At 40.8% G+C, this 15,611-nt stretch overlaps 1 protein-coding gene across 2 annotated transcripts; it reads right to left on the reverse strand.

Moving 5' to 3' along the window:
• Positions 1 to 3,212: 3,212 nt before the first annotated feature.
• Positions 3,213 to 15,464, reverse strand: Npc2 (NPC intracellular cholesterol transporter 2). Of its 2 annotated transcripts, XM_005321234.5 has the most exons (5): positions 15,292 to 15,459; positions 8,093 to 8,200; positions 6,020 to 6,192; positions 3,963 to 4,080; positions 3,213 to 3,582 (listed from the first exon to the last, which is right to left on the reverse strand). In XM_005321234.5, the coding sequence occupies exons 1-4, from the start codon at positions 15,371 to 15,373 to the stop codon at positions 3,994 to 3,996; spliced, it is 450 nt and encodes a 149-aa protein (XP_005321291.1). In that variant the 5' UTR covers positions 15,374 to 15,459; the 3' UTR covers positions 3,213 to 3,582; positions 3,963 to 3,993. The 2 variants fall into 2 exon arrangements, with proteins under 2 accessions (XP_005321291.1, XP_040130797.1); XM_040274863.2 differs by lacking the exon at positions 3,963 to 4,080 and having other exon boundaries at positions 15,292 to 15,464.
• Positions 15,465 to 15,611: the final 147 nt, after the last annotated feature.

A 15,611-nucleotide genomic window follows, 5' to 3' on the forward strand; every position in this document is an offset into this window, starting at 1 on the left:
TCAGTGATCATAAGCTTTAATCCTGACAGAGGCCCTGGAGATGACACAGGCCAGTCCCTTCAATCTATGCTTTACACATTTACAATGGTTAATGGCAGAGCTTCGAGGATGTTTTCTCTTTGTTTCAGGAAAGAAGCATCTTGCCACTGAACACTGACTTAAGAGTTATTTCCCTTAAAACACAAAAAGAATCTTCTGACCATTGTGCAGGTACTTTGAGAATCTCCATCAAGCCTCACTTTTTATATTTGAATCTGTCTGCAGGGCTCCCTTTGGTGGGTGAGCATGAGGGTAGGTAGGGGTGTAGAGAGCAAAATAATGCATTTCTCTGATACAGAGAACTGCTGCTGCTGACCTGTCCTTCTGCTTTGGGATCTGGTACACCCAGTGTCTGCCATGTTCAAGGCCAGCAGCCAGCCATTTGGTCTGCCAAGTTACTGGTCAGACCCGCTGGCAGTCAGAGCTAAGCTAATCCTTTCACCTGCTGGCTGCTTATCTGGGACACATGATTTGTGGAGAGGGGACTGACAGAAGGAGCCAGGACTTTCCCTCTCAGAGCCCCTGCAGATGAGGGTGACAGCATCAATATGCCAAATCTGCTCCAGAATCGCATGCTCTTACTGTCCATTTGGAACAACAAGCATCTGTGCTCGGTGGTCGCCACGGGGCAATGAGCAGAGGACAGACAGGGAATGCCTGCAGAAAGTAGAAGAGGACACTCTAGGAGGTGGCCAGACCTGCTCACACACATTGCTTACCCTCTTCTGGGATCCTTAAGCCACCTATGCAACCCAATTCCTGGACTCCCTCCTCCCACTACCCTTTTCTAGCAACCAAACCCCTGATCTGGAGAACATGGTAGGTTCCCATAGCAATGGGCCTTTTAGCTGTTTCCATGGAAACCAACACCCAGACCATTTAGTTGCTAGTCAATTGACAGCTATAAGCGAATCGGATTCAGTTTAGAAACTGAAAGACAGGCCGGGATATTCTCTCCAGAGAAAAAGATAGCCACCTAAAATGGCCCAACTCCTCTAAAGACTTTTAGGCAACATGGGTGGAGATCCAGAGCCACTTTCTACCTTGGGTCACACAACACTGTCCTCTAGTCAACATTCCCAGCAAACAACTCAACTGAGTATCCCAGGCCTTTGAGTAAGGCACACCCTGACCTCTATTCCTGGTTGTCTGCTTCCGAGAAGGCCCTTGGTAAATGCATTTGTTGAATGTGACTCTCACCTCGATGACTTTTGTACACCCAACTCCCCGTGCCAGCACTCTTCTATGTGCCATGACTGTCCTCATACCAAATAGTCCTTGAAGCATTCTTTGCTTTTTGGATTATCTGCAGTGAATGGTTAATCCAACATCATTTTAAGTGGAACTATTTCAGGTCACCTTTCCTATGCCTGCGGGTGTTTTTTGAGACCAGTCTGTTTTATCACCTTTGCAAAGCATAATCATAAGACTGTTTCTTAAAAAAAAAAAAAAAAAAAAAAGGAAAGGACAAAAGAAAAATCAACTTCCATTTCAAAACCAAGTATGCAGCATTTGAAATGATTCCATGCTTGTTGCTTTTACTAGCATGAAGATTGGGCTAGATACCAGCACTCACATTTGACCTTCTCCCAAACTGGGGATCTGAGGTGTTACATTGTGTGTTCCCTTTATTCTATAAGCAGAGATGCTTCTCATTTTTTCTTTGTATACTTAAGATTCAGTGCTTCCCAGTGTTAACTTTCTGTTGTAGGAGACCTTTCAAACTAATCCCCCCACAGGAGCCAACCTAACCCACAGTTGCAGGATCTGCAGAGCCTCCTGATGGCTGATGGGTAAATAGACCCAGCTGTTGGGTTCCCCTTCTCAGGGAAGAGTGTATTATACTAGCTGAGCTGCTTTTGTCCTTTTTTTAAAACACATGAGGGCAGGTAGCTGTTAACCTCAAAGGAGCTAAAAAGCATGAGGAATCTTCTGGGAATAGGGAGTCAGCAAACATGTATAAAAACTGCGGTTTTTCTGAGTCCCCGAGGAAGTTCCTGTGCACAGAAGCTAGCCTCGCTCCTAAGGAGACATCACACACATCAGACTGAACCTCCTGATTTTCCTGCTATTTCCAGACAAAGAACAGTGTCTGTCTCCTACAACAAAAGCTAACTTTGACAACAAGTATAATACATGCCATGGGTCATCTAAGCGTTTCACATGCCTCATTTCATTTAATCCTCTCAGCCCTCCCCTCCTATCATTATCCCTACTTAACAGATAAGGAAACTGAAACACAGAGAGATAAAGGGATTGAAAGCTCTCATTTGTAGTCCTATGAATTAAATGGTGGAGCCAGATTCAACCACAGTTTGAAGCCAGAGACCACAACACTTAACCACCTTTGGGATTCACACAATTTTGATACGTTTAGGGTCTGCATTGGGAGACAAGGTGGGCTATTCCTCTAGACTCAGTGGGATAGGATATATGAAAGATGGCTTAAATGGTACTGTGGTCAAACGGCTGCCAGCATTAACTAGCAAACTTGAGTGTTGATAACTTCGTTCCTGACCCATTGCTGTCCCCTGGTGGTTTATACTGGGAAACTCACAGGCCAAAGAAATTCAAGGGTCTATGGAACTTATGGGCATAATAAGAACTGGACCAAAATGAATTATCTGCTCATAAACATTTTGTCAGAACTCAACTGAGAAAAGAGTTACTTTTATTTAACAGTGGATGATTTTCCAACGTGCTCATTATTCAACTCAGTTATGAATATTGTGATAACCCCAGTCCCACCTAAAAGCTCACAGTATGTGGACTTGAAATGGCAAACTGTGTACCCCATAATTATACTTTTTACCTTGAGAGCAGAAAACTCCAAACTTTAGCTAATTTAACCAGTACCTACTTCAACTTCACATTTTATTTGTAAGCTCTGAGGCTTTCTCCATCATGGTGGATGGTTCCCAAAAGATCACCATGCCTCACCCTTTCAGGTGTTATTATTCAACTAGGTGATGTTAGCTTTCACTGTTTCTATCAAGCATACTCTGTATGTGCAAAATAAAGTGAAACAAGGTCACTTTGTATCAAAAGATAGATGAGGTCTAACTGGGCAAAAAGGAGGAAAGAGAGTCTCTCAGGGACATGGAACTGGGTACCCACCTCCCACGGGTCTGGGGAATGCACTATGTGTAAGAAGCACATGACCACCGCCCAAATGCAGAAGACAAGACTGACAAGTTTTTATTTATACAAAGGTTCATTTCTAGGTTCAGAAAGAGGATACAAGTTAATATTGTTAAAAAAAAAAAAAGAAAGAAAGAAAGAAAGAAAGAAACATCTGGTAACCAACTGTTGCTTTTAACGAAAACCACCTAAGACAGAACAAAAGACATGAGATAACCACAGAGAACCAGTTATCCACAGCTGACTTCCTGCTGTAGAACATGACATCTCCTATGAATCTCTGGATATCAGTAGAGAACAGATCACTACTGTTGAGGCAATGGAGGTGGAGGTGCTGTTCAGAGCCAGCAGATTTCTTGTTCAGATGCACCAGACTCAGTGAGGCACTTACAGAGGAGGAACCTGTAGATGTAACATCCCAGTTAGACAGAAGTGGTTAGGAAGCCCAGTAGCCCTAGGGAAGGTATCTGATAGCCTTAAGCAACTTCCTTTGTTCTGTCAGGTTGGGCCCACCTTATTCCAACAGCAAAAAACAATGGAGACAGTTGAACCAAGCCCTACAGTTTCACTTCACTTTCTCTTCTTTCCTTCCACCTTTTTACAAAGGATATTACAAAGGTACCAGTTCTAAGCTCTCAAGAAACAGGGCCTCAGATGCTTTTGGAAGTTGAGAGGCATAATTTCCTTTCATGATGAATTTCCTTTCATCTTATGACACTCATGCAGTTTCAGGTTGGATTTCTTCCCCATTTCTTCCCCTCCTTCCATCCATGCCCTCTCACCTCCACATAGACAAATCAGCATCAAATAGCTCTAGCTTTTGATCTGTATTGGGATTTCCCAGCAGAAGAAAGATTTGTGACTGTCATCCACAAGTTCCCACTTTACTACCAGTTTTATCTGGAAAAAGAGAAAATGAATTGGGAAAAATGAAATGAGGACTTGACCTTAATCCATAAGTGGCTTAATTATGTAGCCTAAATAGAAATTATAAAAAACAATTACCTAATTCCTCATAGTTTTCTTCTTAAATCATGCCATTAGGAAGCCCACTTAGGAAATGGGCACCAACCGTGGCTTAAACTTAGAGGAATGAACCAAGTTATGCCTATGATTTGGTGTTAGCAATAGCCATTCTAAAAGTCAATCTATCAAATATAATTTCTAAAGCATTCTTGTCCCTCTTAGATCAATGGCATTTACATAAATCCTTCTGGGAATAATAATTTTACATTTAATATTTGGCAATCTAATCTAACCTTCTCCAATAGTAATTTTTTTTTTTTGGTTGTAGATGGACAATACTTTTATTTTATTTATTTATTTTTATGTGGTGCTGAGGATCCAACCCAGTGCCTCACATGTGCTAGGTAAGCACTCTACCATTGAGCCACAACCCCACCCTCCAATAGTAATGTTGAGGAACAGAAAGATTCTTCGGTATAAGGCAACTTTCTTGTTAACCATAAATATAAATGTCAAAGCACAAAAGATGGCCCAAAGACTTTTTATTTTGGTGCCAGGGATGGAACTCGGGGTACTCAACCCCTGAGCCACACTCCCAGCCCTGTTTCTTCTAATTCTTAACTCACTGACACCTGCAAGTCCTTTCTTATGTAGACATCAGCTCACCTGTCATTAGTTACTACCTCTCTTTTGTACTCAAAGGTTTCTTCACCATGCAATATTTGATTGACAAAGATAAAAGCTTTTGGAAACTTGCTTTGTAAGTTTTTTATGACTATATGCATGAACTACTGCTTCACTTACTTAGTATTGACTAATGCAGTTTGAGCTAATTTTCAAATTAAATGTAATTCATTTAAGAATGACTTAATTAAGTGACTATCAAATGTTAAATACCTACCCTGCATGCAGCCCTGACTAGACACTGTACATAACTGGGGTTTGGAAGTCCCAGGATCACATGGCCTACTCTGCTATTTTACAAACCTGTCTCTGACCTTCAGGGTTGCTAACATCCCTTAAGCATAGATTCCCTATATGTGAATCTCTTTATATATTGGGGGTTGAACCCAGGGGCACTCTACCACTGAACTACATCTCCAGTCCTTGTTATTTTTTATTTTGAGACAGGGTCTTGCTAAGTTGCCTAGGCTGGCCTTGAATTTGTGATCCCTCCTGCCTCAGCCTCCCAAGTCACTGGGATTATAATTGTGCACCACCACCCAGCTACGAGTCATACCTTTAAACAGGCTCACCCCGGCACCATCTACTCAGAAGTGCTTGGCAGAAAACATAGGTAAGCAGGGATGGGTCAGAGGTATAGGTAGAGGTAAGAAGAGATGGTGCAATAAGTTACCTCTCTGCTATAGAGCTAAAAAACTGTATTGTTCTCTTGTTAAGAGATTGAAGGAAAAATCAGGGTTTTCTGATGACAACGCTAAGTCAACTTGGACCTTGAACTATCTGGTACCTCGCTGAAATGTTTTAACATTGCCCAGGCTTGGGAGTTACAAGACTCAGCTTTAAACTTAGGCTATTCTTATAGCCACTAACTATATAACATCAAAGGCTCAGATTTCTTTGTCTCTGAGACAGAGCTGATATCACCTCCACACAGGTTGTTCATGATATCAAGTGAAACACTATATGTAAAAATGATGTCATTAGGTCCAGTGAAAGAACAAAGGCACATAAAAATATCTGCCCTTCTTCATGATTCTAACATTCAAATCTTTCTCCTCTCCCTTAAGTCTCCTGCTTCTTCATCATAGAGATGAGGTGCCCTGTTCCCCAGTCTTTGATTTCTAGTCCCCTGTCCTCAGGTTTCTAATCCTATCCCAAGGTCCCCAGAGTCCTCAACAGTGTCACTTACAGAGGGGTATTCAGTCTTTACTGGCAGTTTATTCATGTAGCTATAGGTCTTGTCTTTTTGGATGGGGCAGTTGATTCCACTCTTACAACCATCAGACTCAGGAATGGGAAAGGGGACTGGCACACCCATCAGGATGCCTTCCACGAAGGCTGTGCTATTTTCAGATTCCGTATCTACGAGGAAAAAGAATCAAAAGGTGAAGAAAATAGCCTATCTAAAAACTCTAAATCAAATCTTCAGATAGGTTCTCAAGCAAATCAGCAGGTCCACATTTCATAATTCCTAGGGTCTACTTCTCGAAGTTATGCTTAGTACCTAGCACCATGCAATCAATCAACAGGGGCTGCTTTTTTTTTTTTTTGGCAGTGGGAGACCAGGAATTGAACCCAGGTCTCTTGTATATTAAGTAAGCACTCTACCACTGAGCTTTATCCCTGCTCCCCCCGCCCCCCACACTTTTAAACTTTTCTTTTAAAAAATATATATATTTATTTATTTACCACTGAGCTACAAACCCAGCCCCTTAAACTTTTCATTTTATGGAGAGTCTTGCTAAGCTGCCCAGGCTGGCCCTGAACTTGTGATCCTCCGGCTTCAGGCTCTTGAGTAGCTGGGATTGCAGGGATGCACAGACTGCCAGGCAACAGGAGCTGTTTTCTCTCTCCTAACCCCACCTTGCTCTCCACTGCCTTTCATAGTTTCTCAGGAGAACAGAGCTACCTGGACAAATAAGCTTACCTGAGAAGGCCACTACTTTTCGGCAGTAAATTTTAGTAATTACTAGTTACATGAGTTTCTGTAAAAGTATATTGTATATAAATATATATTAATACCATGATCTGTTACAACATGAAATCGTTAACTTTTTAGATATTAGGTAAGATTAAAAAGACTAGGCTACATTTCTTGGTAGCCTCTACCCTCCATATGATAGAATGGGCAGAAGGAATAAAGGTATTATGAAGTTAATCAGAGTCATGAGCTGATAGGTATTTTGGAGATGTAGAGTAATGGCTGTTTCATTCTTTCTGCCTGGATTGGGATGACTTATGTTTAGAAGGCATTTCTTTTATTTCTTTATTTTTGGGTTAAACCCAGGAGTACATAACTACTGAGTCACATCCCAGCCCTTTCTGTATTTTATTTAGAGATAGGGTCTCACTGAGTTGCTTAGGGCCTTGCTAAATTGCCAAGGCTGGCTTTGAACTTGTAATCTTCCTTCCTCCTGAGCCTCTGGGATTATAGATATGCACCATTGTGCTTGACTTTTTTATTTATTAATAATTGAGGGGCCATGGTACAGTGCAAGAGAGAGAACAGGGAGCTTACAGTTAGAGCAGTCTATAGGCTCATGGAAAGGACATAACAGGCACTTTGAATTTTCTTATTGACTGTCTAGTCAAGTTCCATGGCACAGAAATGAGAGACAGATTCAAGGTAGATACTCTATCCAGAAATAAACATTTTACATTTCTTCTTTCTGGCAATCTGAAGGTGATGAACGTGGTACATGACAACAACCCAATACTGCTTCTTCACATTGAAGAAGACGGCTCAGACGTGGTTTGTGTGTCCCAGAGGATTCTCTAAACCTTACAGAGGCTACTAAGTATTAATTGTACCTTCATTTTCAGATGGTTGCAGGCTTAATGGCTGAAAGGTAGGGTGCTTAAAATAATATTCTGGGGAAGTTACAAAGTTTACAGAATTGTAATCTGTACTAAAGTAACAGTCTGTAGCCAGATCTGTTCCCATAAAATCCTGCTGTGTAATATGGGCCAAGGTAGGAGAGAGAAAAGTCATGCTGTCTTTTCTAACCTGTGAACACAGGAAAATCACCCTCCATGCTTAGAGGGAGTCTGGGAGCCAGGGACTCTTAGAAAGGGGCATATGGGAAGTTGGTACAAGAAGGGTGTCTAAGGGAATAGTGAATCCAGCCTTGCACAAACTGGAAGGGAGGTCACAGAATTCCTGACTGCCAACCCTCCAACCCTATGTTCCCATGTTGATTCTAATACCTGATGTTTATGCTATGCTTTAGCATAAATTTAAGGTCAAACCATGTTTACTCACTGCTAGTGAAGGTGACATTGACACTGTAGGACTGTCCTTTCTTCAGTTCACAGGGCTGGTTGGGGCATGGGTTCACATTGACCTCTTTTATAACTCCAACTCTAGAACCTGGGAAAAAAGAAAAAACGAATTGAAATAGGTGGAAATATTGACCACTACCTAACAGAAAGGTCGCTCTCTCCCGTTTAGTGAGTGCCTGTTCTTTTTTGATGCTTTCCTGGTATGGACTCTTTCAATTAAAAATGAGAATTTGGTTTGTCTTGCTGCTAAAATCATATCCTATAAATTGGACAAAAAGGAAGTCATTGGTCTCTTCACAAAGAGAAAGATAATATTTGTTAGAAACCATGCACACAAAAGATTATATTAAAGAGATTAAACTACAACCAAAGAAACTCCAAATGCTTCCAGATTCTTATTTTGCATTCCAAATGGTAAGGGGGGTGAGTTCACAATTTAAACTTAAGCCTTGAAAATGTTTGCCTCACAGGAAGATTAAAATTTAAGGCCAATCTGGACAACTTAACAAGTTCTCATCTCAAATATAAATTTAAAAAGGGCTGGAGATGTAGCTCAGTAGTAGAATACCTCTGGGTTCAATCCCCAGAACCAAAAAAACAAAAAAGTTACCCCAATCTTCCTTTAATCAAAATATTCCTATTTCCCCTTTCTAGCAAAGATGTAAGTATGTAAATTTGATGAAAGTTGTTCAAAAACTGCACCTTATGTAAAAATAGCTAAAAGGTTGTTTTTCTTCCAAGGAGGAAGCTCAGAAATGAGTCACATCAGCCAGTGTGGTAGCATGTGCCTGTAATCCCAGTTACTTGGGAGGCTGAGGCAGGATGATCATAAGTTTGAGGCCAGTCTCAGCAACTTAGTGAGGCCCTGTCTCAAAATTTAAAAAAAGGGCTAGGGATGAAGTTCAGAGGTAGAGTGCCCCTGTCTTCACCCCTCAGTACTGCAAAACAAATAAAAAAGAGTTACATCATCTTTCTACCCCAAATTCTTCAAGAGCAAATTCTGTTTTAAGGTGCTTATTATTTGTTGGGAAGTCTGCCAGAACTCAGAACAGATAGAACCTCTTTAGAGTTCCAGGCTCTAGGAGTTCTTAGCTCCTGAGTCATTCTATGTTTAGAATAAAGATTATACCATGGGTGGCAAGAACGAGAGAAAGCCGAGGCCCCTGAGGATAAGGAAAAAAAAATAAAAATAACAGCACAATGACTTTACCATCCTTGTTTTAGAGGTTAGAAAACAGAAGAGCAGAAGGATTACTGTGACTTCTCCAAGGTCATACTGCCTAGAATGGACAGGTCCAAGACTTGGAAACCCTGTCACTGGAACCTGGAAGAAGGTTTACATACACAGCCACAGTGACAAATGAAAGGACACCCTAAGGAATTCCTGACTGAGAACTCTCTGAGGAACCTGGATGAAGATCCTGGCTCAAAATCAACCAAGAAAAGCTTGTTAGGTTTCCTTCACCTCATGATTATTCTCTTTTTGTCTTAGAGGTTCAACCCCATATCCTTTGTGATTTTCAGTGATGAAGAAACTTCTGTCCAGATTTTATAGCCTTTCCTTAAACTCCTGGTGAACCATTTGGTAAACCTAGTATCCTATCTTCTTGAAATCTCTTCATTTTTTTTTTTTTTCACCTCAGCCTGGCTTCCTAAAGGAACAAAGCATTACTGCTAAAGGTAGGAGTAAAACAATGAAATGTGTCAGAATGTCCAGGCTTGGCTTTTTAAATTTGATCCTGAAGCCCACCCACTTGCAAGTGGACTAAGAAATTTAAGAAGAATGACCATCTTAACCCTGCAAAGAGGAATGACCCTAGATAGAATTACCTTCCATCCTGAGAGGAAATGACTCTTGAAAAGCTATTTCCATTTCTGAACTGTGAACTGCACTCTTTCCATAGTTTTGGATTCTCTTGTCTTCCATGGGGAAGAAACCTGAGTCCTGCTCTATAAGTCATGAGATATTTTGGCTCAAAAATAATAGGCAGTGCCTCAAATCTTGACTAAGTCATTAGGACCTTGATTTTTTTTTTCCCCAAGAATCAAAGAGTTAAAGAGGACAGAGGTCAAGGTTTTTATAGCTCCAATAAAACTTAGGACCCAAATTTAACTTCACTCCAGATAGGGCTGTTTCACACAGTCAAGATGGCAGAAATATCAGTTGTGTTAAACAAGAACACGGAGTCTAGGTTTCCTTTCCTTTAAAGTACTTACTTGGCCTATGTCTATATAACTAAATGATATGCTTACAAACACTATATATGTTTTAAAAATAAGGCAGTGCAGGAAGATGCAAGGAAGAGTCATCAATAGAATTAATCTGACCTGCCAGTTTCAAAAATTGATTAATGATTCACAAATTAGATTTAAAAGGAGTTAGCTAAAAGAAGAGAATAAGATACTAAGGAATAGCTAATGTTCTCTATAATGAACTAACTCTCCCTAAAAGGAGTTACAAACTGTTCCTATTTGATAGAAGCAAATTATGTAGTATATAGAGTAAGCAAGCCCTCCAGCTCCCACTTTAGATCCTGGGGTGGCGGTATCAGGAAACTCCTTCCATCTTAAAACAGGTCTGTAAAGCAGCACACAAGGGCCACCAGGGATGACTTAAGTTGTGGTACTACTATTTCCATTTGCAATCCTGATACCAGCTGCTCCCATTTTGTCCCTAACCCTCCCATCATCTTTTAGCTACGCTCTGGTGTCTTTCTAAATCAGTGGTCCCTAAAGTGTCCCTGAGGCAAGGAGTGTGTCTTTTTTTTTTCCTTTCTTTCTTTTAATCTCATTCTAATCAAGGACAAATGTGCTCTTTGTACATAATAAATGCTTCACACACACACACACACTCACACACAAATGTTTGTCTTTTTTTGTGGGGGGGTTTACTGGGGATTAAAAACCAAGGAGTGCTTAAATGCTGCACCACATCCTCAGCCCTTTTTTATATTTTATTTAGAGATGGGTTCTCCCCAAGTTATTTAGGGCCTTGTTAATTTGCTGAGACTGGCTTTGGACTTGTAGCTCTCCTGCCTCAGCCTTCCAAAAGCCACTGGGATTACAGGTGTATACAACCACCTGCACTAGTTAAGTACAAGTTTTGAAAAACAATCCCATTTCCCTATCTAGGCCCCTAAAACTGGATAGTTGAATGGAAGAGAATGTTGAGTAAGGAGTCTGGTTAACAGTAACAGTTTAAGTCAAGTGTTGCCATTTAGCCATCATTGCTGAGAGGCAGATTCTGGAGCCTGCTGCTCGGGTATGAAATCTCACCAGTTCCATCACTTACCCTGTAACTTTAGGGCAATACAGTTAACATCTGAAGATAATAATCATACCTGCCTTAGAGGGTAGGTGAGTTAACACACATGCAGCTTTTAGATGAGTATCTGGAACACTATAGTGCCATTTAAGTCTTTATTATGCTTATCATATTTGAATTCGATCCCTTAATTTAATCTAAATAGCTATTCCTTGATAGCTTAGTTTGACACCAAAGCTGAGCCTCCAACCTCAAATACACTTCATGGACAGAAATTATGTTTGTAGTCAATAGAATGGAGTCTTACTGTCTTAAAAGCAGAATGCATGAAAACAGCAGGCAAATTGCAGTCACCAAATTAACTTAATACTATAAAAGTGGGACATGAATTGAGAAGCCCAAGTGGATGCACTTTGCTTTCTCTGTGCTTGCCCTTGGTGGAAGAGTGTCTTTAAAGCAGACTCTTCCAATCAAATAAAAAATGAAGTTATATTGACCAACTGCAACAGCAAGGATGGAAATAACCCTTATTCCCCAGCTTGCTTCTCCTTTATAGCAAAGTTTTTTTTTTTGGGGGGGGAGTACTAGGAATTGAACCCAGAGGCAATTTACCATTGAGCCACATACCCAGCCCTTTTAAAGTTTTTTTTTTTTTTTTTTTTTTTTTTTTTTAATTTTGAGACAGAGTCTCTGGCTAAGTTGGTTAGGACATTGCTAAGTTGCTGAAGTTGGCCTCAAATTTGTGATCCTTCTGCCTTTGCCTTCCCGTTCGCTGGGATTACAGATGAGCACCACCATACCCCACTTATAGTAAACTTCTTAAACTGAACATATTCAGCACCCTAAATAGTATGAGATGTACCCTCTTTCACTTTATCCCACCTTCTGTAGACAGAAAATAAACAAAAATCCCTGAACTTTAACAATCTGTTGATCTCAGCACCTACATTAAGGCTTTCGATGTCTATAGTCTACCTGATTCTTTAAAGGTGAGGTCACATGATCTAGTAGGATCAAAGTAAAAAGTTGTACTTGTAGCTCTTTTATCCATTTTTTTTTTTTCCCCTTACAAGAACAAGAGCTTCTTGAACTTCCAGGGTCAATAGAACAAACTGAGCTCTAACTTGCAAACATTACAAAACCAAAGTTTGCTTAGTTCTATTTCTCACTTGAGGAAATCCCACCCCAGGGGAAAGTGGGTGGAAAGTGGCATGCAAAATCTTTTGATGTGGTTGCTGAAGTTTTTACATTATATTTGTCAATTCAAAAGTAAATTGAGAAAGGAGGAGAAGGCAGGGGATATGGGGTTAAGAAAGATAGTAGAATGAAACGGACATTCTTTATGTATGTATATGACTGTATGACCAATGTGATTCTATAATATGTATACTCAGAAAAATGAGAAATGATATCCCATCTATGTATGATATATCAATGTATATAAATGCATTATACTGTCATGTATAATTAAAACAAATTAAAAATTAAAAAAATAAAATAAAAGGTAAAAAAAACCTGATATAGCAATCAATATACATTTCTGTAATATTTTGGTGTAATTTTTCTAAAGTGATTCAATAATATGAATATTTCTAAATTGTAATTCACTGATCACATTACAGTTTGTGTTCAAATTAGTCATAACTAATAAAAATCATGCTAGCTGGCTTATTAATTATGAAAAAAAGTATATCGAAAAACTGTGATGGGAATCCTACCTCTCTTTAAGAAGTTCTTCCTATAGGTGTTTACCTGTTTGTTTTTTCCCCAAGTGAATAGAATAATTTCCAGATTTATTTCACTTCTTTTTTAATGTTACTATTTAAATCTAAAGTGGGTCACAAAGACCCACCTGTTTCCTACTGCTTACTAGTTGTGAGATCTTTTTTTTTTTTTGAGAGAGACAATTTTTTTTTTAATATTTATTTTTTAGTTTTTCGGCAGACACAACTTCTTTGTTTGTATGTGGTGCTGAGGATCGATCCGGAGCCGCACGCATGCCAGGCAAGGGGGCTACCGCTTGAGCCACATCCCCAGCCCCTAGTTGTGAAATCTTAAGCAAGTTATTCTATGTTTCTTAGTTTCCTTTTCTATAAAACAGACTGTGAGGACCGAATGCATTATTAAAATTAAAATTAATAGAGTCCAGCAGGTGTAGTGGCACAAATCTATAATCCCAGAGACTTGTTAGGTTGTGACAGGAGGACTGAAAGTTAGAGGCCAACCTGAAAAATGAGCGAGACCTTGTCTCAAAAATAAATAAATAAATAAATAAATAAATAAAAGCTGGGGATGTAGCACATGGTAGAGAATCACTGGGTTCATCTCCAGTACCTCCAAACAATTAACATAGTGTCTTCATCCAATTTAATGCAGGGAAAGGCAGTAGTTTGAAGCAATAGTAGCATCTTTTAAATGCCAGTCCTCTAATTCAGTGGAACATTTTGCTTAACATTTGCTAAGTGTTAATAGCCCTTTATTAATTCTTGATTTCCCAAGTCCCCAACCTTGCTTTTCCCTCAACGTGAGTTTTGATGACCTAGTGGGAAATATATATTACCTCATTTGCTTTTTCAGCAAATATTTAGTAAGCAGTTACTATTACCCCAGCACTGGATATAAAGGAGCAAACTTACCCTGTTTTCCCATTCTGCTGTATAACTTTAGGTAGGTTACCTAACATCTCTGGAATTCACGATTGACTATGTGATCTCCATGTTTCCTTCCTGCTCACATATTTTGCAAAATCAGTTTCAGACCTCTTTCATTGATCATTATACCTTTCCATCTCCACCTTTCAATACAACTGCTGGAGTTCTGCTCCAACAATTAATTTTATAGACTTGACTAAATGAACTTAGAATTTCTTTTCTTTAAAAAATTTGTTCTTTCTAGTTATTCGTGACAGTAGAATGTATTGATGAACTCAGAATTTCTATACCTGTTGTATTTTCCAACAAAGATTCCAACCACAGCATCAACAGGGAATAATGTGTCAATAATGTGTCATAAAATAGAAACATGATTTTTATAGGAGGAAAAACTGACTAAAAAAATCACAAAATTCTATAGCCCAAGGGAAACTTGCGATCTTTCTGGCGGTAGTGCATGCCAATAATCCCAGTGACTTGGGAGGCAAAGAAAGGAAGATGGCAAGTTTGAGGCCAGCCTCAGCAATTTAGCGAGGACCTATGCAATTTAGTTTCTTTCTTTCTTTTTTTTTTTTTTTTGGTGCGGGCGGGGGGGGGGGATTGAACCCAGGGGCCCTTAAGCACTGAGTCACATCCCCAGCCCTTTTTGTATTTTATTTAGAGACAGGGTCTCACTGGGTTGCTTAGCGCTCACCATTGCTGAGGCTGTCTTTGAACTCATGACCCTCCTGCCTCAGCCTCTCAAGGCCCTGGGATTACAGGCATGCACCACCACACCCAGCTAGACTTAGTTTTAAAATACAAAATAGAAAGGGCTGGGGATGTAGCTCAGTGGTAAAGTGCCTCTGGGTTCAATCCCCAGTACCCCCTAAATAAACGAAAGAGGAAGGGAGGGAGGAAAGAAAGAAGGGGGAGAGAGAAAAAGAAAAAAAGGAAGAGAGCGTCCCTTCCTTCAACCCCTGTGTTGTATCAGACCTTCAGATATCTTCTCTGCAAACTTGAGGGAACTTCAGCAAGAGGATCACCTAAAAAGCGTACAAGGACCCCTCCCCCCAAACACGAGTTGTTGCAAAGGAAAGATACAAAGTTGTAGGCGATAAGTTTCGTCAAGGCCGGTACTTCCTCCCCCAATCCAGTCCACTGCACCCGGAGTCCAGGCTGAGCCTCGTCATCCCAGGAACCCGCCCAACCCGGCCCCGGGGTCTCAGCGTTGGGCGCCGCTGCGCAGAGGACGCAGGAATCTCGGGCGGGCGAGGGTCTCACCGCAGTCCTTGTAATGCACCGGCTCCGCCTGGATGGTAGCGAAGAACGCCAGGAGCAGGATCGCTACAGCCAGGAAACCCATCGCGGATAACGAGGCGCCAAGCTCGAAATACGAAGTGGCTGCCGCGGTCACAAGATAAACTAGTCGGGGCGGGCGCAGGGAGGAGCCCAGTCAGGCGACCTGTCACCAGCAACCACTGCTGAGGTCCGCCTGCGGTCCGCCTGCGCCCCGCCCCGCTCCAAGGAGCCTGGCCAGAAGGCAGCCCGCTGTCCCCGCCCATCTTGTCCGCTCAGAGGCGGGGCCGAGCGGCGATCAGCCC

The sequence above is a fragment of the Ictidomys tridecemlineatus genome, chromosome 5 (genome assembly GCF_052094955.1).
Source record: "Ictidomys tridecemlineatus isolate mIctTri1 chromosome 5, mIctTri1.hap1, whole genome shotgun sequence".
Classification (NCBI taxonomy): Eukaryota; Metazoa; Chordata; class Mammalia; order Rodentia; family Sciuridae; genus Ictidomys; species Ictidomys tridecemlineatus.